The sequence below is a fragment of the Carassius auratus genome, unplaced genomic scaffold, assembly GCF_003368295.1.
Source record: "Carassius auratus strain Wakin unplaced genomic scaffold, ASM336829v1 scaf_tig00035627, whole genome shotgun sequence".
In the NCBI taxonomy this organism is placed as follows: Eukaryota; Metazoa; Chordata; class Actinopteri; order Cypriniformes; family Cyprinidae; genus Carassius; species Carassius auratus.
In genome coordinates this window covers 36,278-61,937 of record NW_020526247.1, presented here as the reverse complement: position 1 = coordinate 61,937, position 25,660 = coordinate 36,278, and the positions used below count along the sequence as shown (strand labels likewise).

General features: G+C 36.1%; 3 protein-coding genes across 6 annotated transcripts in view; all 3 read right to left on the bottom strand.

Annotated features, from left to right (window-relative positions):
• Positions 1-257: 257 nt before the first annotated feature.
• On the bottom strand, positions 258-7,723 carry LOC113082030 (RNA-binding protein MEX3B-like). 2 transcript variants are annotated; one of them, XM_026253947.1, is made up of 3 exons: positions 7,383-7,723; positions 6,433-6,927; positions 258-3,546 (listed from the first exon to the last, which is right to left on the bottom strand). In XM_026253947.1, the coding sequence occupies exons 2-3, from the start codon at positions 6,881-6,883 to the stop codon at positions 2,261-2,263; spliced, it is 1,737 nt and encodes a 578-aa protein (XP_026109732.1). In that variant the 5' UTR covers positions 6,884-6,927; positions 7,383-7,723; the 3' UTR covers positions 258-2,260. The 2 variants fall into 2 exon arrangements, with proteins under 2 accessions (XP_026109732.1, XP_026109731.1); XM_026253946.1 differs by having other exon boundaries at positions 7,388-7,723.
• A 1,388-nt stretch (positions 7,724-9,111) lies between these two features.
• On the bottom strand, positions 9,112-13,960 carry LOC113082032 (methyl-CpG-binding domain protein 3-like). 2 transcript variants are annotated; one of them, XM_026253949.1, is made up of 7 exons: positions 13,820-13,960; positions 12,640-12,796; positions 12,427-12,564; positions 11,791-11,881; positions 11,537-11,714; positions 10,342-10,488; positions 9,112-9,675 (listed from the first exon to the last, which is right to left on the bottom strand). In XM_026253949.1, exons 1-6 carry the CDS (start codon positions 13,831-13,833, stop codon positions 10,344-10,346), a joined length of 723 nt encoding a protein of 240 aa, XP_026109734.1. In that variant the 5' UTR covers positions 13,834-13,960; the 3' UTR covers positions 9,112-9,675; positions 10,342-10,343. The 2 variants fall into 2 exon arrangements, with proteins under 2 accessions (XP_026109734.1, XP_026109733.1); XM_026253948.1 differs by having other exon boundaries at positions 13,724-13,944.
• A 3,750-nt stretch (positions 13,961-17,710) lies between these two features.
• Positions 17,711-25,660, bottom strand: part of LOC113082033 (transcription factor E2-alpha-like) — a 37,601-nt gene continuing 29,651 nt past the window's right edge. Inside the window, exons 18-20 of one of the 2 annotated variants that reach the window (XM_026253951.1) lie at positions 22,978-23,207; positions 22,126-22,245; positions 17,711-20,395 (exon numbers count right to left, since the gene is read on the bottom strand). In XM_026253951.1, the coding sequence (XP_026109736.1) occupies positions 22,133-22,245; positions 22,978-23,207 (343 nt within the window). In that variant the 3' untranslated portion in view covers positions 17,711-20,395; positions 22,126-22,132. The remainder of the gene's footprint in view (positions 20,396-22,125; positions 22,246-22,977; positions 23,208-25,660) is intronic. The other variant, XM_026253950.1, reaches the window with a different exon arrangement.

The following is a 25,660-nucleotide window of genomic DNA, read 5'->3' as shown; positions in this document are numbered from 1 at the left end:
ATTTTAAGAAATTCTGTGGCAACTAGCTGAAATAAAATAAGTTTTATAATTAAAATTCAAGTTACAAAAGTAATTTCATGGTTTTGGTTTTAGTTAGCTATAATAACCCTGCAAGTTTTACATCACAAACTAGGGAACGTTATTAAAAGACGTTAACGTTAAATGGTTTTTAAAACAACACTAACATGTTTAACATTCTGTCTTAATGCATTCAACAAAGCTTTAATATTACAGAAATGAAGACACGGACACAAAGGTTTATTGTTTTACAGTACAAAAACAAAAACCAAAACAAGATTTTATTAAAGAAGCATAAAAAATAAAACTCTTGATACATTTCTTATAACCGTCAAGTCAGCTCAAATTATACGTGTATACAATTGTTCCAGCTCACGGTTAAAAGGTCCATAAACTTTCAAATAAAATATATTTCAATTTTAAATTTTCTTCAATAATTTTTTCTCATTTTGTTATAAATTGCCTATATGTTGTACACAGGAAACAGAAATATGGAAAATAAAGATAAATTTGCTGTAATAAAAGGGTCACATTATAATCTGGGATATTTGTCAAGATAAGCAAAGAAATTGTAAAAATAAAATGTGTAAAAAAGTTTTTTTTGTGTGTTTTCCTTTTTAGAAAATTATTAGCTAATGCCTCGCGGCTTCAAGACATGCAGAGAGTTTAACTTACAAATAACGATACGCGTTTTAAAAACTACATTAACCTTTTACGTCATACGTTTGAAAACTAATTGCAATGATTGTATTGAGGATATTTACAATTAGGCCTGAAATTCGGTTATTGAAATTGCTTTTGGTTCTGCGTAAGAAAGGAATTAAAGCGGAAGTAAAAGTAGAGCGAGTTTAGGGCACAAATGCATCATGGGAAAACAGCGTCTGACGTCGTTCTAATGCAAAACCGCCTGAGATCGTCCTCAGCAAACCCTGTTTGAGGAAAGAAAAAAAAAGAAAAGGAAACCGTTCGACTTCAATCCGACTCTTCACTAGTCACATGACCTTCATCGCCACAACCAAAACATTTCACATACACACAACCGAAAAAACTACTAGCTTCTTGTACCGTTCAGCCTGTTACACTAACTAAAAGCTGCTTTTAACGAAGTCTGGGGATGAAAAGAAGAAAACGAGCGGCTCAGATTCGACACGGCTCTCCGTACAAATCACTAAAACTGGAAGAGCGGAGAGAGTTTACATCACAATCTTCGTTCCCGGCCGCGAGTTTCACCACCAAGGCACCGTTAGCGCTCAAATCCTGGCACGTTTAATTTTCGACACGCCAAAGAAAGGTCTAAACGAGTGTCTAGAGAAAGAAACCTGTACAAACCAAAACACATTCTCGCTCGTTAAGACGTCAGAGTCCCTCACGTTCGAGGAAAAAACGGCTTGTGCTAAATCGTACGGAAGCCCTGGTGATTTAGCTGCCACGCGGACTAGCATCCTGTTTATTAGGACGACCTGAAGTGTAGTGTGGAACCAGAAGCCCTTTAGAGTGTGAAAGCATGGCTTGCCGCGTAAAAACCGTTGGGCGGGGCTACAGATTCATTCGTAGGCAGCGGATGGGGAGCTAAGTGCGATCGTAAACGAAAGGGCCGGAAGACAGATGCAAACTCCAGCTAAATACATTTCTGTGTCACAGTCGCTCTCGCACACAATCACGACTAAACATTCGAAAGATTATTCAGTATGCGATTTGATTTAAAAAATCGTAACAGATAAAAGCTCCTCTGTAAATACTAGCAACCCTGTTTCTGGAGTGCAGGAATGAACCGACACGTGAATGTTTTAAGGTAGTGTGGCAAACGAGAAAATTCACGGTAATGATATTCATAACATGGACTATTCTAGCTATTTCAGATCCTACATCCACTAGAATCGTCGCATATCGATTCGTATAAATATTATGTGTTCGATAATAAAACAGAAGTATCTCATGTTTTGGTCTAAATGAGCGTAGCTTTCGCATAAAAAACTAAACAAAAAAAATAATTTAAAAAAATGACTGCATCGGCAACACGAAGAAAAAACCATTAGAAAAAAGTGCAGCGTAAAAGTTGAGTAGAAAAAGTCGGAAGCATGATGGAAGAATAACCCACCGAATATGAATGGCTGAAGATAAGACGCAGTCTTACAAGTACTTGAGTGTGTAATACAGTCACTGTTGTTATTGTTATTATTATTATTACTGTCAATAAATCAGAATAGTGTCATTTCTAATAATTACTCAAGGCAGTCTTCGTTTAAGAGAAGATGCGGATGCACTGCGTGGCAGGAGTGTGGCAAACAGGACACTCGGGATCCTGCGACTGGCAAATCTGCCCGGCGCAATCCATGCAGAAGAGGTTGTGGCCGCATGGGACGAGTGCAGCGGTCACCTCGCTCTCGCAGCACACAAAACAGTCCCGCGACACCATCCCGGCCAGGCCGCCCGCTTTGAGGCGTCCTAACATAGTGGATGCGATTCCACCTCCGCTTCCGCCGCCTTCTGAATCAGTTGGCGAGCCACCCGGGAGCGACGACGCCGAGCAGGAAGAGTATCCGGTGCTGCTTCCAGCGCTGCTGCTGCCGCCGGCGGCCGTCTGGAGCCAGGAGAGTGCACTGAGAGGGTCGCTTTGGGCCCGGCGGGCGAGCGGGTGATCTGGGTCGGGCGAGAGGCGTGGGGTTATGGCTCCGCCACTGAGACCGCTGCTGTTGCGACGGACCGTCTGCAGTGGCGCTGGCTGCTGCTTCGCACCATTTAGAAACGGCGCCCATATATTCGCAGCGCCAAATTCAAAACCCAAATCTTCCGACGTCGCAGGCAAGCTCGGAGTCGAATCGCCTGTGAAGGAGAAGCTCCCGCCGGCACTGCTAGTGCTAAAGGGGCTCGTGGGGCTCCCGCTGCCGTCTGCCACCCGTCGAGTCGCCGAGAACGATTCGGAAGACATCTTGCGTGTCGAATGGTGCTTCTGCGACGGAGGTGCTGAATGAGTCGCACGCGACCACAGCGCGCCGCTTAAACCGAGAGACCCGAGACCCTCTAAACTCACATCCGTCCCGTTGTTGTGAAAGTCATTTTCGGTTTGGAGGTCGACGAAGGCGCCGGTGCGCAGCGTGATGTGCGTTTCGATTTCTTCTCGCGCGCGGTCGACGTTCTCTGGCATTCCTGTGACCTCGAACACGGGGTCTTTCTCGCGGCTCGGTGTCACGATGTAGGTGTGCGTCTGCTGCTGGATGCGTTTGATCGTGGCTCCTTTGGGTCCCACCACTAGACCCACGACACGGTAGGGAACGCGCACCTGGATGGTGGTCTGTCCCGGGAGGTTGGGAGGTCCGGGAAGCGAGCCGCTCGATCCGGGGCCGTTTGCGCCGGCTTTGCAACGCGAGGCGCGTATCATGGAGAAATGCTCGGCTGCTGAGATGATCTCGCGTTTGGCCATTTCCACATCCTCGCGACGGCCCGTCACGATGAACACGGGTTCTTCTCCTCTCACGGGGGTTTTGATGTAGGTGTTTGTTTTCGCACGCAAAGCTTTAATCTTGCAACCTGCAAAAAACAAGAGAAAACATTAAGAAAATAAACATTCGACAACTGACAAAAAATATGTATTGTAATGCATAAATAATTTAAATGGTTTCGGTATTATCATGCTTTAATACTAGTTACAATAAAATTACACCATTTTTAACTAATGCGCACATTGATTAAAATTATTTTAATGAGTTGAGACATGACATGGTCTATTGTACTACCACAGGAAAGTTTAAATGAAGTAGCAAGGGCAAAAAAAGTTTAATAAAAAGTAAAGGCAAATTATGGCACATGTAAACGTAAACATTATTTTGACATGTAATGATTATAATTAGTCGATAATACTATTAACAAATCTTTGATTATCTTAAGTGTTTACCAAAATAAACATAGCATTGATTCTAATATTAGATTTTTATTTTATAGTTTGCTAATTTTAAATGAAGGACAACATGTTATATATCTGTACTTTTTAAAAATGATTTGTGACAACAGGACCACTGAAAATGAACTAGCAAAAGCGAAAGGTTGAATAAAAAAGTAAACTGCAAATTATGACTGGCATACTTAATTTATTGAATATATTAATTCCAATATTTTATTAAAATCAATTATACTGACTTTGACGATTATTTAAATGCACAAACAAATAAATACCTAGTTTCTAATATATTTAAAAAAACATTTTAACAGTTATTTTATTTACTTTTTTAATTTTAAAACTTGGGAATCTGCTACAGTTATATATGAAATTATAAACAGAGAAAAGATGACAGACAAATGTAAATGTATAATTATTGATATTGTAATAAAATGAAATAAAATAAAATTATGTAAAAGAATTCAGACACAGCGTGGTATATCTCTAGCTATAAAATTCTTGTCACTACATTTTAATGAAAGTTTGAGTGGAAAATGACAGACATATGTAAAAAAAAATTATTACATTCAAATTAAATAGCCATTATCATACATTATTATTATACAAGTCTTTACCCAAATAAATAAATGAGTTTCTAATATCTGCAAGTATAATATTTTTAATTAATCAATTTACTTTGTTGTTATAATGCAAAAAGTTGTTCCAGCAGTAGCATGCTATAGTTTCTGAGGAAATTATATAAAACTACATGGATTTTAAAAAGGTTGAATATTTTGGCACATACTTGAATACAATAACTACGATAAATTAATTAAATTCAATAATAGTGGCACTTTCTGTGACTATCATACAAGCTTATAATGAGGTTACATAAAGCCTGCAAGTATACCATTATAAATGCTTCAAAATGTACCCGTGCATTGATAATAAAGATGTTTTATTTATTCATCGGCTGTTTTTGTCAGTGTGCGGCCGGACAGAGGTGCACTGTTCCTTTAAATCCGGGTCACTTCATTCAGCCAATGGACGCGCGCTCTGTGACGTCATCGCGGGAGGCAGAACACATGGCATTTCAAACAAAGAGAACAATGCCGCGGCAGCCAAAGCTCGAAGAAATCACGATTGTTTTACAGGAACGCGATCACTGGAGATTATTTCTCACGGGTTTGTAACACACAAGTCCATCGGAGCTGAAATGCGCCGCGCAGAGAGCCGTAGTGCGCGCCCCCGTGCCTCTATACTTGTATAACTCATATCCTCACATGACCCCTGCGCGTTCATGTAACACTCCGGATCCTGAACGAAATGCAATCAGAGATCGATAATTAGCAGACAGAGAGATGGGCGGGAGGCCAGTGAAGCCGCAGCGGTCGATGCGAGTCTCTATTGTCTGGTTTAGAGCGACAGACCCCCTCCCAAACCCCTCCTGCACCCCCACATCCACACCACTGATGTTCATGAAGGACAAAAATCCGTCTAAACGTCAAAAAGCACGAAAACACCCATGCATGCGTGCCAGAACAACAACAGCAGAAGCACAATGCAGCTGGCTGCTCACTTCTGCTCAGAAAGTGCGCTTATTGTTCTGATACACTGCATTGCTTTGTTTATGATGTCTAGGAACAGAAAGTGGGAGTGAATATTGAAATCACAGCTTTTGCATGCAATCTCAAGACTATTAAAGCGACGATTTTCATATTGCTCCAATGCAATTCACTCCTGATGATCTGAACAAACAAAGAATTCAGGTAAACAATCACATTTTCAATGCAATTGGCTAGTAAACAATGTCACATGACTGATCTCAGTCAGGTTATGCTTATTTTTGTTCACCTGCATTGGTCGTTTTCCAAATTTTGGAACACTAGTTAATATTTTGCACGCAAATAACTTTCTATTCAAATGCATTGCATTCATTGTTTATGACGCTTGAAAAAGAATTGTATAACATTTCCATGTTTTGCAGGTAAATGCTTTTATATTGTTCAAATGCACTGCATTTATTTATCTTAAGAACAATTTGCGTTGCATTTGTTGGAACATAATATTAAAACACTAAAATCGATCACGGAAATAAGTACTTGAAATCATTTCTATTGTTCAAATGCATTGCATTCATTCTCCTTGAAACGAAGATCATTAAATTTTCATATTTTGCACGCAAAGTGCTTTCATATTGTTTAAATGCAGTGCATTTATTTATCTTTTAAGCACATGATTTCGTATTTTGAGGGCACATAAATACTCGCGATGATTTCCTATTGTTCGAATGCATTGGATTTTTTGGGACATGGTTTTAAAATGTTCATATTTGATCACAAATAACTATATGCAATGCTTTACAATTGTTCAAATGCTTTGCATTTATTGTTTATCATCTCTCAAAACATAATATTAAAACACTCACTTATTTTTCTACTCTGTATTTGTTTATCATCTCGTGGATCACAAAGAATCGTAACCAGAAGCATGTTATATTATTGTTTATGATGTTTTGGTGAATATTAGAGTCGAGTTACCTTGTCTGCCGACGATCTCGGCCACATGCTCTGACGTGGGCACCGGGACGCACTCGGTCATGTTGACGCTCCTCTTGCGGAGCACCGAGCTTTGTTCCCCGAGGATGGAGGAGTGCGGGCCGGCCATGTGGTATCCGCCGCCGCCTCCCGAGCCGTAGTACTCCGGAGAAGGCGAGCAGGAGTCGGGTGATTCCCGGGAGCCGTTGGTGTGATCGAGGATCTGCAGGTCGACGTATCCTCCTCCTCCGTTACAGTTCTCACCGGGCGCGGTCCCGTCCAGACAGTCGACCTCGTCCATCGTTATGAGTGACAGCTGATCCAGAGCGAAGCGCAGCGCCTCCTGACGGTCCTCGCCCCGGGGCTCGTGCTCGGTGACCCCGCCGGACGGTCCGGTGCTGCTCACAACCATCTCGTGATCCATGATGTCAGGGTGAAACAACGGGCTAGGCATAGTCGTCCCCGCGTGCGCATCAGACACCGAACCGAGCGCGCTTCCTAGAAGAAAAGACACAATGAAAACAATCAAACACATTGAGAAGTAACCACAAACCATCTAGAAACGCTTCTAAGTGCACACTACAGTGCGCTAAAGCGAGTGTGCTTCTTGTTTTCTAGCACTCCATGTGTCGCGTCCCTTTTGTCTTTGTTTCAGCCGCTCTTTAGCCTCACAAAGCGCGGGTAAAGTGGCCGTTATTACGCAGAGCTCGCGGCGGGAGCTTGACACCCGCGTCCGCGGCTCCCGATCGGTTGAATCGTGAGTTTAAACGGAGATATTAGAGTTGAAAGTGAAGTGTTGTTAGCCGCGCTGCTAACCGGAGACGATCAGTCACATTGTCGCCTTTGTTTGTAGATCTCATCCGCGCACCACGCGGACAATCCCGGGCGTTAACGGAAACCGACAGACAAGAAGCTAGCACGGACAAGCGGTAAATACAGTGGCAGTAAGTGACCTCACCTCACGTGTTCCCGCGCCGCTCGTGTCTGCTGTTTTCTGGCGGATGAGGGAGATGTGATGACGGCTAGCCGCTAGCGGAGCTGCTAAGTGTTTGGGGGCGTTGAAGGTAAAGACTCGTTTCAAAAGCATTCGCGGTCAAAATCAAACTCCGGCGCGCGTTGGAATCACGCGTCCCGCCTCGGCACCGCTCACGCGCGCGGTCTGATCATTGTTTCACCGGTTGTTTTCACGCTTGGAACGCTAGAGAGGGTTAATAGCGCGTTCTCCCGGTCCGCCGTCTTTGTCTGTCTGTGTGTGCTGTGCTGTGTCTCTCTCTCTCTCCCCGCGCTGACGTCACCCGGCGCACAACAAAGGGTTCAAAGGCCACGTGCTGCGCTTCTGTTCCGATTATTTCTTTACAAGTAAATGCTTATTACAATAATATATTTCCATTATAATTAGCCTGTATAAACTCAATCTATATGATTTTAATGATTCCGTTTATAGATATATATTTTTTTCATTAATAAAATTATATCTGAGTCCTTCAAGTTTATTTTATAAAAATGTTTACCTACTGACTATTAAATCAGTTTTAAAACATTTATATAGAAAAGCATATGTATGTATTAATAAACATTTTATTTAATGGTATTTAAAGCTTTTGATCCACTTCAAATGTTGACTACTATATATATATATATATATATATATATATATATATAAATCCATGAACATATTTACTATTTATATCACAAATATTTGATAAAAACGACTACATTTGTAAATATTTAAATATGAACATTAATTGGTGAAAAAGGTTTGAGACTCAACATTAGCTTTTTGTTGTTTTTTTATCAAATGCCGATATTTGCATTAAAAGAAAAAAATGAATATGTTGACATTTGTTGAAAGTCTTTTATTTTCCAAGTTTACAAAATAATGTGTCTCTCCACTACAAGGTTTGTATACTCAAAAATATCTAAGATTTCTTGCAAATAAAGGGCAACACACAAACACCTCTCCTGCTTTTCTCAAATACGACTGCACAGTGCAATCATTCGTGACGGGAAAACAAAATAAAGTCAAGGTATGAGTCAGTCATATATTAAATTCAATCCTGGGTATGTGAAGAATTAGTGTAAATGAAAAACAAGCCATCTACTGACCGAACAAACACTGGATGAACAGATGCATATCCTGCAGATTTCTGTGCTGTAAGTGTTCAGTCCATAATAATATCCCATGATGCATCAGTGAATAATGACACATGTACCAATTTCATACAGCAACACAAACAGCTTAATCCAATCTCATGTCATTGAAATATAACTCCACAAATATTGGAAAACTGTCCATTTCTTCCAATATTCACTGATATCAGCCATGCATGGATAGATTCACGAATACAAAAACCTAAAAGCACCAATGTAAGAGCTTATATGTGACCCTGGAGCACAAAACCTGAAGTCTTAAGTGTCAAAATTGAGATGTATGCATCATCTGAAGCAGAATAAATGATCTCTCCAGTGATGTGTGGTTTGTTCGGAGGACAATATTTGTCTGAGATGCAACTATTTGAAAATCTGGAATCTGAGGGAGCAAAAAAATCGAAATATTGAGAAATTCATCTTTAAAGTTGTTCAAATGAAGCTCTTAGCAATGCATATTACTAATCAAACATTAAGTTTTGATATTTACAGTAGGAGATTTACTAAATATCCTCATGGAACATGATTTTTACTTAATATCCTAATGAGTTTTGGCATAAAAGAAAAATTATTAATTGTGACCCATACAATGTATACCTGGCTATTACTACAAATATATCCCAGAGACTCAAGACTGCTTTTGTGCTCCAGAGACACATATTATATCAAATAGCACTGTAACAAAAGCTAAAATAGAAAGCAACCAGGAAGAATCGAGCACCTTGTTTGTACCAGCCATTGCAAACCAATATGTACTAAAAGTAGATTATTTCCATAATCGTTCATAAAAACATGGTTTTCGTTTGTAAATATATATATATATATAAAAAAAAAGACAAGTGCAAAACTTAACTTATGATGCCTGAATAAAAGAAAACAACCTGGACTTGTGGACAAACCCAAACCTCACGGACATGATGGAGCCAAACATTAAAGGCACTGTACACAAATACAGAAAAGCCAGGAAAACAGTGAGTTTAGTTTTATAAAATGTTAGAGTAAAACAAAGATTCACAGCAGGAGAGTTTCTGCATAGAGATCAGCTCAAGTCTTTGGGTTTGAAGAGGAAGAAAACCGTGGTCCAGATCGATCTCATTCCTGCAGACACAGAGACGAACGCATTACTATCAAAGATCTTCTTCAAAGCGTTACATGGCCTTCAATAAAGATCTGATCATAGCCTTGAAGTTATAGTTTAAAGCACGGTTGCACTCGCTCACAATCTGTTTTCTGAAACGCTTGATCTCAGATTAACCACAGCAGCATTGGGGAAACAACTAAAAACATTTCAAATGAAAACGCATATTTTCTGAATACACATACACCAAATTAACTAAAAATATGCTTGTTTTGAAGATGATTGCAAAGGGGATTTTTCTGATATTTAATGCACTTACCAGAAAAGAAACTGAGCACCTTATTTGTTCCAGTTATCACAAACCAAAATGTTCCCGAGATACTACGTGTATTTGTAACATTGTATAAAAACTCATGAGAGACTATGATTTGGCAAAATAGAAAAACTTTTTTTTTTATAGTACACATAAATATCAAATTAATAAAAATATGCTTCTTTTGTTCTAAGCATAACTGCAAATTAGATTTTTCCTTAATATTGTATGCATTTAAGTCCCAAATGCCCTAAACTGAAAAAAAGAAATAAAAAATGTATCGTTCAAAAACAGTATTTAAAGAAAGAGTGTAGTTAATAAAGTGGTTATTTGTCCTCCTGGTTAAATGAAGAATCATCAGTCTTTCTCTTACAGCTAAACGGACTCAGTTTCCTCGTCGCTGGACTCTTCCTTCAGAGATCTGGACTCAGTGGAGACTTCCTCGATGTGTGCGAGCATGTCTGCCATGAGCGCTTCCTCCAGCCTCTTCCTCACGCTGTGCACCAGATCCTCCTGCTTCCTGTGGACCACGCAGAGCGTCTCAATCAAGCATTCAGATACCGCTCATCTTCACTAAACCTTTATTATTCTACTGTGACAAACTGGAGCTAAAATCATCCAAAAGCACAGGAACCCCTCGAGACGTCAGGTCAGACCAGTCCTATTTCTGATATACTACTAATGATCTGTATTACACTGCAGTTTTCACTTCTTTTTGGTAAAAATATTACTCATTTTAATGGGTTTTCGTAATTTTTTTTCTGTCTACTTTGTTATTTAGGTAACTTAAAATTAAACTTTATATAGTTTTTTTGTTATTTGTAAGTTGGTTTTGATTTAAGCACTTCAAATTAAATTTTTTGTCTATATATATTTTTTTATTTAATTGTAGTTTAGCTTTCATTATTTCAGCACTTCATATTAAACGTATTTGTCTATATAGATATTGTTTTTTTATTTATTTGTAGTTTAGTTATTTTAGCACTTCAAATTAAGTTTTTTTTTTAATATAGTTTATTTATTTGTAGTTTCATTATTTTAGAACTTCAAATTAAGTATTTTTATGTCTATATAGTTTTATTTTTCTAGTTTAGTTTTCTTTATATTAGCACTTCAAATTAAGCATTTTTTTCTATATAGTTTTTATTTATTTGTAGTTTGGTTTTCATTATTTTAGCACTTCAAATTAAGTATTTTTTGTCTATATAGTTTATATTTTTTTATTTAATTGTAGTTTACCTTTCATTATATTAGCACTTCAGATTAAACTTTTTTTTGTCTATAGTTTTTGTAAACTATAATAACCCTAGATTAGACAAAAAAAAAAAAAAACTTAAAATGTGTTTATTCCTAAATATTAGAACAAGAAAATGTTTAACAAATCAGAGACTGTAACTGAATGATGGGGAAGTTATAACCTACACTGGATGTGACATTAAACTCACAGAAAACAGCATTTCCACAGATGTTTTGTTTACTCATCATAATATGACAAAACTTCTCTTTAGTGGCCAGTTTAGCTAGAGTTTCTAGTGATCCTGCTTCACTACAACAGTGTCTGCTCGTACCTGATGTCTTCGTCCGTCACCATGAAGGCTTTGCACAGAGGCTGTGTGGTGTTGAGCCAGACCCCGGGGTTCTTCTCCACCGCGGACGACAGCTGACCGGTGATGGGAGCCGAGCTGGTGTGCAGGGCGCTCGCTAGAGCCGAGAGCAGCGTCTTATCCGTGTATCCCGGACCCACACCTGCGCATTCAAACACCGTTCAGTCGAACCACTTCCCTTCATTCAGTGTGTATGAGAGATGCTCCTCCGTGCTCACCTTGCACTCCTTTAGGAAGATCCATGGTCTTCACCAGCTCCTCGGCGATATCATACGTGTTGAGTCCACTCAGCTTCTTCTCCCAGAACAGCTGTGAAATAAACCGCAAAGATGATTTCATGTTTGCATCACTGGATCTAACGGACTGGAGGGATGTTTTAGGCTTCTTTTTGATATTTTTGGAGCTCGACAGCTGCAGTCATTAAAGTTTGGTGTGTTTTTTGCTGACCAAGTATGAAAATCTGCTTAAAACAACGTAGTTTTTTTTTTTTTGTGCGGAAATATTGTGCAGCACAACTGTGTTCAACATTGATAATAATCAGAAATGTTTCTTGAGCAGTAAATCATCATATTATTCTGATTTCTGAAGATCATGTGACACTGAAGACTGGAGGAATGATGCTGAAAATACAGCGGAGCATCACAGAAATACATTACACTTTAACACAGATTCACACAGACTGCTGTTATTTAAATTTCTAATAATATTTCACAATTTCACTATTTTTTTGAATCAAATAAATGCAGCCTCATTGAGCAGAAGAGACTTTCAAAGACCATTATAAAAATCTTAGTGACCCCAAAGTTGAGAGTAATGTCTCGTAAGTGCACATCTGCAGCAGATGTGATGTGTACCTGTCTGGGCTGCTCGACAGCTTTCTGAGTGTCCGTCTTAACCTTGTTGCTAGGATGATTCGTGACCTTAGTGACGGGCTGTTTGAAGATAGACGCCGTCTGTCGGACCGGCAGTGATGTGTTCAGATCCGGTTTACCCTGAAAACAGACATCCAGACACACACATTACTAACAGACAGCACAAGAGCGCTTCATCCGGCCGGACGCCTGTACCTTGCTCTGACTGGGATCGTGCCGAAGCCGCTGTCTGTTCTTATTCAGCTTGCTCATAATCATCTTCCCCGTGCGGAAATCAAAGGAGCTGAGATCCATGGAGTTCCCCAGATACCGGGCCAGCTGTGGTTTACTCCGAAACTTCTTCCCTGTTGGACTGAGAGCGAAAGGAAAGATCAAGAAATATTCCTTATTGTCTAAAATAACAGCTACAACCCAACAAAACCCATGTTCTAGAAATAATTCTAGTGTTAAACTAGAAAGATAGATATGCATATACATTTTGCATGTTACAAATATAATAAAAACATATATATACACATACATGAATACTGGAGTAATGAATGATGCTGGAAATTCAGCTTTGCATCACAGAAATAAATTACACTTTAATATATATTAACATAGAAAACATCTGTTTTAAATGTTAATAATATTTCAATAATTTTCTCTATTTCTGATCAAATAAATGTAGCCTTGATGAGCAGAAGAGGCTTCTTTAAAACACATCACAAATCTCACTGATCCCAAACTTTTGAAAAGCAGTGTGTATATTGATATATAATATAAATACCCCTAAAAACTGCTGTAAAGTGACAGTATCTATATTGCATAAACTGAATATTTAGGCTCATCCAGCTACTCTCTGAATAAATAATCGATTATTAATAATGACAGATTCCTTATTCATCTTTTGCAGCCGCTGCATCACTTACCAATGATAACCGATTAAATTAGACTTTTTTATTATTAATATACTGCAGACTCGAATATAAACAATAGTCAGACTACAAGGAAATATTCTATTCAGTTTAAACTAGAATAGAGCAATAGTTAAACTAGATCAACAGAACCAAAACAATGAGTTAGCATGACTGCTAGCGCGGATTAGCGCTCAGTGCTAACGCGCACGAGACGCCAAAACTCTATTAGTTTCACGACAAACAACACTAATCTGGAATAATAACGTACTAGAATACTCATTTAGCCTATTGAAGTCGGAATAGAGATTGTTAACTAATATATAAATGCAGTTTTTTGTCAGTCTCGGCTCGCTGGTCTCCGGCTAATCCCGCTGCAGTACCTAAAATAATAGACATCACTTTTCCCCGCGGACAAGCCGGACTTTCTGGTCACTTCTTCCCTTTTCCAACCATTTGGGAGAGCCGAGCACTCCCACCTTTTCCTCTCCATGTTTCTCCCGGAGTATCTCTGGAGGAAAAGCTGTGGATGTTTAGGGTTAAAGACGGCGCTGGCGCTGCTCTCGATCCGCTCACCGCTCGAACATCTGAATCAAGACTCCGTGAACCGAGAGTCGACTCGCAGTTCATTCATCCGCGGAGGGGATAAATACAACAAAAATCATTAAAAATCAAATATTTAAAAGTAAGAAAGCTGAAAACATATTTTCTGTAATTCTAGGGAGGTCTGTAGTCGATTGTTGTCTAACAAAGTTTAGTTATGGAAGGTGACTCGTAGAATCGGATCTTTCTGTTCAGTCAGAATCGACTCGCCGTATCAAGAAAGTTTATTCCGATCATGAAAAAGACGCAAAAACTTTTAAAGTATATAATTTGTTAAAAATAGTGACCAATTTAAGTAATATATATATATATATATATATATATATTTAAATAAATTAAATAAATGTAATAATAAAATAAGACACTTAAAATGCATTTTATTTCAGCTAGTTGCCAAGGAAATATTTCTATTTTTTGTGTTCATTTTAAGCACTAAAATATTCCAAAAAAAAAATAAATACAATAAAAATGTATACATTTATAAAATGCATATCAGTGATACCAAAATAGGAACCATGATAATGTAAAAACACATATATATATATAGGAAACTCATGCATTTGTATAAAACAGTGATCATAAAAAATAAAAACCACCTCAGACTCATTTTCTTTGATTTATTACCAAGCATCACCAGTAACTCACGGTTAAGATGACATGGACATCACAACAGAATTAAACAGCACAGTTCAGCTCCACCATGACCTTCTCAAGAACCGAACCGCAGTGTATTTATTCCAAGAGGATTGAGTGGAAACAAATGATGAATCTTTTTATAGAAACACAGAAAACACCCCGGCGTTGCATATTTACAACCATTAGATTTGGACCTTGAGACTTTACTCTTTTCTTGATTGTGATCCACACTGAAAAATAATCACGAGGGAAAGATGTAAAATAAATATCACATTGTTTATTAGAAGTGATGAGCAGTCTGATGTCTCCATCTTCAGTCCATCTAAACTACAGCAAGACGGACCTACAGGAACAAGAAGAGCAATGTAAGAAACAGACAACAGCACTGAACCAAAGTCACTTCATCTTTGTTCCCAAAATACGATTTTATCTGTTTAGTTTTGTTGTTTTCAGATCCTTCAGTAGTGTGTATGGAGGTTAGTCATCGTTCTTGAACTACAGAGATTTTAAATAGAGATAAACATGACAAACCTTTATCTAATCATCCTTCTTGAACTTTCCATTGATGTAGGGAACGTAGTCCATGATGACCCTCCAGTCTGTGAAGTAAACGAGAGCAACACCTCCGACTCCTCCCCAGACGGTGAGCGTGGGAACCCTGGAGAATAGAGATCATATTTCATACGCTGAGGTTTCTATACGATTGGTCGGTTTCTCACTCGATCTTCTCCACGTCTTCTGTCTCTGATTGATAGTTTAAATCTCTTTTAGTGTAATTCTCGACTCAAATCTTGTCTGACTGTGATCAAGTAAAGGTCAGAATAAGGTCAGTAATATCTCCAGATGAACTCTTCCTGGACTGAAGCAGCTCATCTCACTGATTTACATCACAAGCAGCAGAATTATTAACATCTGCAGCAAATTCCATATTTTTGCTCAGTTTGAGTCATTGAGCTTCATATTCTCACTGTTTCAGACTATATGAGCAGTGAAAAGCAATTTTCGATTATATATAGTCTAAAGAATCAATAAAAAGTAAAAATCAACAAGAGTGCCAAAATAGACTCATTATCATTAAAATTCTACAAATCATTTGATAATTTAGTTTCATAAACACAAGAAGGTAAAGGCAAGAAAACAGTTAGAAGTTAAACTATTAGTAATATTATTATAAACCAGAACATGCAGGTTTTTCAAGACAAAGGAAATATATGAAGGCTGTAAAAGAATCCTGATTTGTATTATCTCATTGAACAATTTAAGAAATGTGGTTTGATATCGTTTGTATCACGCCAGTAAACACAGATATTCAAACACAACTAGCTGCCACATTCATAGTCACAAATGACACGGTTTAATAAATCATATATGCACTATAAAGCAGAAAAACTCTCGGAAGAGCGCGAGAGTAAAGTGTGTTAGCGTGACCTGAGCTCGTTAGCATTAGCAGGTCGCCACAAGGACAACACTATTAATAAAAAAAAACGCATAATATTTATTGAATATCAGGGTTATTTTGCTGTACGACGTTTTACCGTGTTCTTACCATGTTTTCGCAACAGACACATATTTCTGTCCAATTATTTTGCCCAACATGATCAGACGTGTGTCGAGAGGACAACTAGAACAAACGCACAGGAAACCGCGGATGACGCGTCATCAACTCAGCGACATGCGCAGAAGTTCGTTACCGGGGGACTGGTACAGAGTAAAAGCCTCCATATTAAAAGTGCGATAAATAAATTTATTTTAATTGTATTTATTTTTATTTTATTTTACTTTAAAATTGCGCTATAAAATATACTTTTTTATTTCTGTCTTAAGGTTTAAAAGTGACACGTCACAAATAAGATGCGTACGAACATAATAAAGTACGATAAAATAATTTATTTAAATTGTATTTATTTTTATTTTAAAATTGTGCTATAAAGTCTTTTTTATTTCTGTCTTAAATGTGTCAAATTAACACGTCACAAAGAAGATGCATACGAACATAATAGAAATACGATAAATTTATATTTATATATGTCACATTCTAAAAGTTTTGTGTATTCTCCAGTGTTGGGGTAGGTTACTTTTAAAAGTAATGCATTGCAATATTGCATTACTCCCTAAAAAGTAATCTTGAGGAATGCTGAATCTGTTTTTGCGCAAGTGTGATGAGTAATGCATGTGGATATTTAGTCTAGAACTACACTCCTGGTTCCTCTCAATATGAGGACAGAGCTGTCATTCAACACATGAGAAACAAAGGAACTGGCGTTACTTCACGAGACTGAATTCAGCTTCTTATTGACGCTATCCGTTCCACCGTAAAAAAAACCCGTCTAGGGACCGTCTCTATTTGTGTCTCTTTTTCAGAAACGAACAATAGACTATTTAAAATGTAAATAACAATGAGATAAGAGCGAAAACTTAAGTCCCTAAGTTAAGCGTGAACAAGATGCAAAGAATAGCTTTTTTTTAAGGTGGAACGGATAGCGTCAATAAGAAACTGAATTCAGTATCGTCGTCAATTATTTGGAAAAGTAACTCAGATATGTTACTTTACTAGTCACATGAAAAGTAATCATATTACAGATGAACTCTCACCCAACACTCATATTCTCTAATAAATTTATACATGTGCAGTATCCTGAACATAAAGCACTTTATTTGGTCATATTTCTGTTTTGATTTTTTGCATATTTTTTAATTTATTATTTAGTGCAATTTGTGCCTTTTCTAATGACCAATCTATCAGTCAATCTCTGATTCGCATTAACCCTGTAAAGCATACAATATATTAAAACATTCTTTTTTTAAATGCACATATAACACAGTGATTGAAAGCTGAAGAAATCAAGGCTCCTCAGAAGATGTGAGATGTTCTGGAGGCTTGTGAAGATCATTCCTCCGCTGAGGAACAGTGAAAGTAAAGCTTCTGGAAACAAACGCTCCTCAAAAGCTCCTGAGGATCAGATTCGAGACTCTAAAACATGATTGATGGAGAATCAAGTAAAGCTGAGCTGCTTCAGTCCAGGAAGAGTTCATCTGGAGATATTACTGACCTTATTCTGACCTTTACCAGATCACAATCAGACAAGATTTGACACAAGAAGCTGGACGAACAGACTTGACACAAACAGATCCATGTTTACAAAGAAAGTTCTTTATTTGCCGAGGAGCAAGAATTCACGTTAACATACATCTGGAATTCTCACGTCGCTCTTCATGTGAATTTATAAAATATTCTCAAGTTGAAGCCACAAGACGTGACGTCTGAATAAAAACCTGACTTGACTCCAGGATAAAACTGAACAAAACGATGCAGGCACTTTAAGAGTTTACATTTTTGCAATACATAAACGAGAATAATTAATATAATCATCTTTCAGGTGTAAAAGACGATGTTAGTACTAACGAAGAAAAAGAAAAAGATCTCTATAGATAAACTCAACCAACTGTTTCCTTTCAATCATCAAGAATGAAACCACTAATGTTGGTTTTGCATTTGAGCACAGTGATTATTCACCTTATAAACAATAAGGAACATTTCTGTGTGTTAAACGCAAAACTGCCATCTCCAAACCACAAATTATACCCAAGCTCTCCAGTAATAGAACTGCAACAGAAATATGAAACACAATTTGTTCCTGGCGTACTTCAGCATCTAACATTTAAAATCAACATAGATAATAACTAAAACAAGTAAACACAAACATTTAACAGAACTTTATAAAAGAAGTAAAAAAAAAAAAACAACAACTCTGGGTCGGCTTGTAAAGACCCTATTTTTCTCTACTTCATGTAGAAATATTGACAAGTGGCAGCAAATTCATGAATCAACACATCAAGTTGATCGAATGCACAGCACAACGCTAATAAATCTGTTAACTACTAACTATTCGAGTGGTCAGATTGAGTTCGTATTGGGTGAAACTCAAAGTCCAGCTTACGTTAAATCCAAAGCAAACTGATAGATGGCCTCAGAAATGTGTGATAATACATGGCTGAAATGCTCAGACTCAGTCACACACCTGCATAGAGAGGTTTTCTCTGCAGTTCATACGCGTCGTTCGGTTCGCGACGATATTACACGAGTTACTTCTAAATGAGAGACACACAAAAACAAGAAAATATCATCCAGCGTTTTCCAATACTTCAGAAATCCACAATGAAAAACACAAGCTCTGGTACTCTGGTGAATGATGGCAGATATTTTTATAGCGAATCCCATAAAAGCACCGTCAGATATTTCACCCCAAAAATAAAATAAATTAAAAAATAAATTAAAAATATACTTGACCTGAAAAAAAATTGAAGTAAAGCCTACTTTTAGGATCATTATGACTTATGCATTTTTTTGAGTGTTTTTGTGATACAGTAAAATACAGTAAAAAAAATACTGTAATCAAAATAAATGACACAGAAAATAAACACTCAATGAATAGTTTACATTAAAAAAAAAATCATGGAATTTTGAGGCGAATGTGTGGGTTATAAGAATTTGTTTCTGTAAAACAGGCTTAATTTTCTATTAAAAAAATATTTTTCCATTTCTTTAGGATAGTAGAGTGAAAATCAAAAACACGTTCAGATATTTCACCCCGTCAAAATAATACAATTGCATTGTATTTTATATAAAAAAAATATTTTTCGTGAAAAAAAAGCAAGCATTTAAAAAAAAAATTATTACCTTAAGGTATCCGATTTTTTTTGAAATTCTTAAAATGTAACGTAAAAAAAGAAAAAAGTAACGATGAACTAAATTTAAATCAGAATAAATGACAAAAACTAAACACTTGATGAATAATTGACATTTCCTTTTTTTTTAATGAAATTTTTAATGTTTGCCATAAAAATATCAGAATGAAAAATCCTAATGTTCTGTAAAACAGGCTTTATTTTCCATAAAATAAAAAAATTGTTCCATTTCTTTTGGATGAACGCAGATATTAGAGTGAAAAACAAAAACACGTTCAGATACATCAACCCCTCAAAATAAAATAGTATAATATTTTATATAACAAAATTTAGTTTTCACCGTTATCTTAATGTGTCCAAGTGTTTATAGTTTTTATTTTTGTATCGTTATATATGTGATGTCATACAGCAAAAAAAAAAAAAATCTATAAATTTAAATTAGCATAAAGGACACACAATAAATGCATTATTATATATCATTTACATTTAAATGTAATTTTTTTTGCATTACAATAAAAATTTAAAGATTTTTGAAAAATCTTAATGTTCCATAAAACAGGCTTTATATTCCTTAAAAAAAAAAACTTTTATTTTTAGAGGTGAAATGTGAGCGGTTTTGTGGGATTCACACATTAGTGGCGATCCCCAAACAGAACCATAAACATCGCGCATCAAAACTGAACATTTCTCTCTACATCATAAACACAAAACGGTACAAAAGAAAGCCAAACTTGAATACATGAACTACAAAGAAAACAGGAATCTGTTCCCGAGGCAGAGCTTGACCTTGCGTTGAATACAAAGGCTCATGGGTGTGTGTGTGTGTGTATGTGTGTGTGTGTGTGTGTTTGTGTGCTCTAGAACAGCACACTGTAAATCTAACATCCCAGCATCAAACAGCAGGACGTCCGGGCCGCAGACGCTGATTTCCACCGATGGTCCATGATCGCAAGTGTTGATGAGGACATACTGTGTTCGGAGGAAGTTACTGTGTGTATGCGAGTCTTCAACACATCTGTTTATAATATATAAATCACGAATGTGTGTGTGTGTTTGTGTGTTTGTGTGGACTCTGGAACAAAAACGGGAAGATAAGGCCACGTCGACGGAGAGCTTCTTAACATCAGGATCTGAGGAAAAACACAGAAACAACAATAGACGCTCATCTAAACACGTTTACAAAGATGTTCGAGATGGAGAAGCTGGTTTTCATTCATTCAGTCGCACTGCAACATTTGTTGCAGAAACAATGAAGAAATCTGGAACAATGAACTATGAATCTATTCTAGAGTTTTTCCTTGGTTCAGCACAAAATGTAACCTCAGAAAAAAAAAAAAAAAATTTTATTCGACTTTTTAATTTTAATAGTAAAACAGCAAGTTGTTTGCCAAAAAAATTGATACATTTGATTACATTACATAAGATTTTTTCAATTAAATTTTTAAATGTTACGAATTTCTATGAATTGCACACTATATTCTGAAAATAGAACTTTCATTTTGTAATTAAAATTTGACTTTATTCTCAAAATATTTCGACCTTTACACAATTTTGTCTTTTTTCTCAATATATTTAGACTTTATTCTCATAATTTTGCCTTTTTCCCAAAACTTAAGACTTAATTCTCGCAATTTGTACTTTTTTCTCAAAATATTTTGTCTAATGTAAATTTTACTTTTCTCTAAATATTTTGTCTATTCGCATAATATTGACTAAACAATCTATTTGTGTAATTGATGTTTTCTCAAAATATAGATTTTTCTCGTAATTTGCCCTATTTCTCAAAATATTTTGACTATTCGCGCAATTTTGTAGTTTTTCTCAAAATATTGACCTTGTTTACGCAATTGTCTTTTCTCAACAATTTTTTTTCTATTCGCATAAATTTTATTTTTCGCAATATATTTTGTGTCCGCATAAATATTGACTTTCTCAAAATATTTTGTCTATTAAAATAATTAAGACGTTTTCTCAAAATATTTTGACCTTATTCACGCAATTGTCTTTTTCTCAAAATATTTTGGCTATTTGCAAAAATGCGACTTTTCTCAAAATATTAAGACATTTTCTCGTAAATTTTTACTATTTTCCTCAAAATATTTTGCCTCGACTCTCAATTTGAACTTTTAAAAAAAAGATTTTTTTTTTTAATCTATTCGCATAAATGTGACTTTCTCAAAATATTTTGACATTTTTCTTTACATTTTTTACAATTTTTCTAAAATTATTTTGACCTTATTCTTGTAATTTTGACTTTCTCCAAATATTTAGGCTTTTGGAATTCTGACTTCCCAAAATTCCAAAACTTTGATCTCGTCATTTTAGATTTGTTAAATTATGTAAGTTTCATGTTTTTAATTAATTAGACATGCTTTTGGATTAATAAAATGTAAATTTAACCACCGAAAAAATAATAAAAAAAAAGAAAAAATGGAATCCAGAATAAATGAAACAAAAAAATTATTAATTTTGGGGGAAAAAAGGGAATTTGAGGGAATTTTTTAAAATTGATTTCAAAGGGCAATGTCATTTTATTTTGTTTAACTTTAAAATTGTAAAATTAAAGCAATTTTAGTTAAGATATGCAAGTTTCAGTTTTAATTTTTACATTATAATAATTTAAATAAAATAAATTTGGAACTAAACAAACGAAAATTTAAGGAATAACTAATCTAGTTTCATAGCACTCAGCCCCAAACGGGGAAAAAAAATTGTTTGATTTACAGGGAATACATAAACTAATCAAATTTATACTGTTAATACAATGCAACTCACTCACTCTGGATAAAAGCATCTGCCATATGCATGAATCCAACGTGAATATATTCAACTGTATCATAATCCCAGAAGTGAAGCTCACCTGAATGTTAGATATGTCCGTGTCCGTCTCCACCCAGACCGGTCAGCATCTGCGGCTCTCCTGTCACCTTCTCCTCCTCTCTCCTCTTCAGACACGCGGCCTTCGGGTTCAGATTACGCTCTGAACAAACAGCAACAGATCAGATATCAGTCTGAGCATTTACTGTCAGAAGCTCCTCAAACATTGACACATGTATAATGATAAGAGCATGTGGGAGGAAGAAAGCACAACGTGATTTACTTGAGTTACTAGAACAAAACCTGATCAGGGTCATAATTCATCCCAAAAAGAAAATTACTGGACTGAAAAATATTAAATATACCGCAATGTGATGCATTAGACATACTTAAACTGTATACTATATTTTATTCTATTTTTTATACATTGTATTATTATATATTATGAAATTGAAAAATTTATTAAAAAACGATACGGTAGTATTACAATACTTGATCTTATCCCATTGCTCACTATGGTAATATCGTTTTTGTACATGTACTGTGATAATACCTTGTTGTCGCTGTTTTTGTTTTTGGGGTGAAATATGATTAATACATGTTTTTTTAGATTAATCTTAAAATATTTGGTGGTTTCAATCATAATCAATCAGCTCAAACCATAACTGAGGATTGCTATGAATGTTAAAATGAGCAAATGTCGCTACTTGTGTAAATCACGTTAACGAGGCAGATCATGTGCAGAGAGATGCTAAAGGTCAGCAGACACACACAGATTAGCATCACACAAACACAGCGAGCGGCAGTCAAAGCGAGGAAAGAGACGTGGCTCTCAGCAGCGGCGGCGGTGTGTGTTTCTCGACAGGACGGCGTGGTTCACAGGGGTTGGTCCTACCTCGCACCTGTCTCTCCAGGCCCAGGATGACCTGCACGGCCTGCTGGAGGATGATGAGTTTAGTCTGAGCCTTGTCGCTCTTCAGGTGCAGCTGACACATGCGGCCGAGCTCCCTGAAGGCTTCGTTAATGTCGCGCACACGCACCCGCTCCCGAGCGTTATTGGCCATGCGTCGCTCGCGCTCGCGCTGCTCCTTCTCCTCCACCGTCAGACACTCCTCCGACACGCTGCTAACAGAGGCGACCAGGCGCTCGTTAGTCACCTCGCTAACTCATTCAGCCTCTCATTAAGTCCATTCTACAACTAAATTAACTGCTTCGACTTCATTAAGTTGAAAAGAACCTTGCAACTAATGCAGAATCTGTAAATTGCAGTAAATTTGTTCTTCATATCTATATAATTTATCTACACACATGTATATTTATATAAAAATTATGATTTTATACAATTTATAACTATTTTTTATTTATATATATATATATATATATATATATATATATATATATATATATATATATATATATATATATATATATATATATATATATATATGTTAAATGTAAAATACAAATGTATAATTATTTAAATCAATTTTAGTTATAAATTTAATGTAAATTATATAAATTAACATTAAGAATAATGTTATATTAATTTTATTATAGTTTTATTAATTGTCATATAACATATATTATAATTATAAATAATTATAAGTTTAGATCCAAATTATATAATACAAAATTTACAATACTTAACATGCTAAATTATTATATTACATATAATTTTATTAAAATTAAATAGATCATGTATTTTTATTACAATATAATATCTTACTATAATACATATTATAACTATGACATCATAATCTTTCATGTTATTTTATTTTGCATAACTACAAATTATAATTTTAATGGAATAATAAATATTACTTTATATATCGTAATTTTGTTTTATTAAATTAATGTAATATTTCTATTGTTTTGTATAAATCTGAAAAAAAAATTAATATAAAAATAATTTCATTCAATTAAAATATTATACTGAAATATATATATTATATATTTATTTTTTCACCAAAGATAATTACCACAATTTTAACATGCCCTAATAAATTTCCTGCAGAACTTTACAAGTTAAACAATTGACAAATATTTAAGATTTCAAAAGCAGAAACAAATGCTGCATTTTAAATTCGAGACCAACTGGAAGTGTGCGATTAAAACTGCACTGATTCTATTTAAACGAGGGATGCAGAGATGGATCCAGTGGCGGAGCGGAGAGGAGAACGGGACGTGACCGATCCAGAGAATCTTTCATTAATTGTGACCCGACATGCAACTTCAATTAAGAGACGTCGATACGCGTTATAATGCCAGTGGCTTTCAGGAGGCCTGTGGGATCTGCCGCGGAGCGAAAGAGCGCAAGACGAGAGGACAGCAAGATGAGAGAGATACCAAGTCTGCCAAGACTTCTGCCAAGAACCGAACAAAACACACACTGCCACTGAGAGAGCCAGACAGAAGACAGGATGAGGTGAATGCGACTGTCTCATTGTAAACGCATCCCGCGGCTGAGATGCATTTATGCAGCATGAGACTAAAAACCACTGCGGCCATCTGCAAAGAAAAGGGCTTGAGAAAAGATGGAGAGATGGGTAAAAAGAAAAACAATTTGGCAAACAGAGGGTTAAACATGACATGCAAGCATTAATCAGACCATTACAAACCGAAGCCATTAAAACATTAAGAAGGAAACACAAAAGTACAAGTCCGTCTCTTCTAATCTGCGGGGTTAAAGCCTGCGGAAAAAGCATTTTCTCAGCAGACCGTAGGGTTAAAGACATGCAACAGTCAAAATGGAAGGAAAGGTTTTTAGAAGTTGTATGAAGGCAGATTTTAAAAGGACTGAACAAGGGAAAGACAAACAGAAGCATCTAGATGATCTCCACTGTGGAAATCAGGATGTTTTCATGCATTATGCTTTATGAGCGGCTGCATTCATACTATTCTTAAAGAATAATCAAAATGCCATTATTTACTGAACCCTCATGCTTCATGAGCTTCTTTTGTGGAAATGGGCACAAGTGCAACTGTCAACTCCAAAAAATAAAAGCACCATGAAGTGTTATAATAATAGTCCATATGACTAATGCACTATATTTCAAGTCTTCTGACGTCACGGTTTCATGTTGTGTGAGGAAATGACTTATACTTAAACCCTTATTCACTGAAAGTCTCATCTGTGCATGTATTTATTCAAGATATAACAAATTAAAACTAAGAAAAAAACTGTGTTAATTGAAACGAAGCTTATAAAAATTTAAAACATCCTAGGCAACTAAATTAAATGTGTTATAATTACTAACTGGAAATAAAAACTGAAAATGAACTAAAAAAATAAAAATAAACTAAACCTAAACAGTAATAGTAAAATTACTATAAATAAAAAAAATATACAAATTATATACACACACACACACAATGAAAACAATATATAACCCATATAAAATAATAAAAACTATAATAGCATACAAAAAAGATTAAATAACTCTAGTTTGCACCTCTCAAGTTTGACATCAATGACACCACAATTGTTTCTTTAGTGAACACAGACTTAAATTCAGATCTGTTTCTCAAGTGACATCAAAAGAAGAATATAGTGCACACAAGTCATTTGGACCACTTTC

Excerpts from the sequence above, each read along its gene's own strand:
- LOC113082032 (XM_026253948.1), bottom strand. The coding sequence starts at position 13,833 with ATGGAGAGGAAAAGGTGGGAGTGCTCGGCTCTCCCAAATGGTTGGAAA. Across the intron at positions 12,797-13,723 it reads AGTGATGTCTATTATTTTAG|TCCAACAGGGAAGAAGTTTC; the intron begins GTACTGCAGCGG and ends TTTCGCTCTCAG. Across the intron at positions 10,489-11,536 it reads GTGACGGACGAAGACATCAG|GAAGCAGGAGGATCTGGTGC; the intron begins GTACGAGCAGAC and ends CGTGGTCCACAG.
- LOC113082030 (XM_026253947.1), bottom strand. The coding sequence starts at position 6,883 with ATGCCTAGCCCGTTGTTTCACCCTGACATCATGGATCACGAGATGGTT. Across the intron at positions 3,547-6,432 it reads CGAGATCGTCGGCAGACAAG|GTTGCAAGATTAAAGCTTTG; the intron begins GTAACTCGACTC and ends TGTTTTTTGCAG.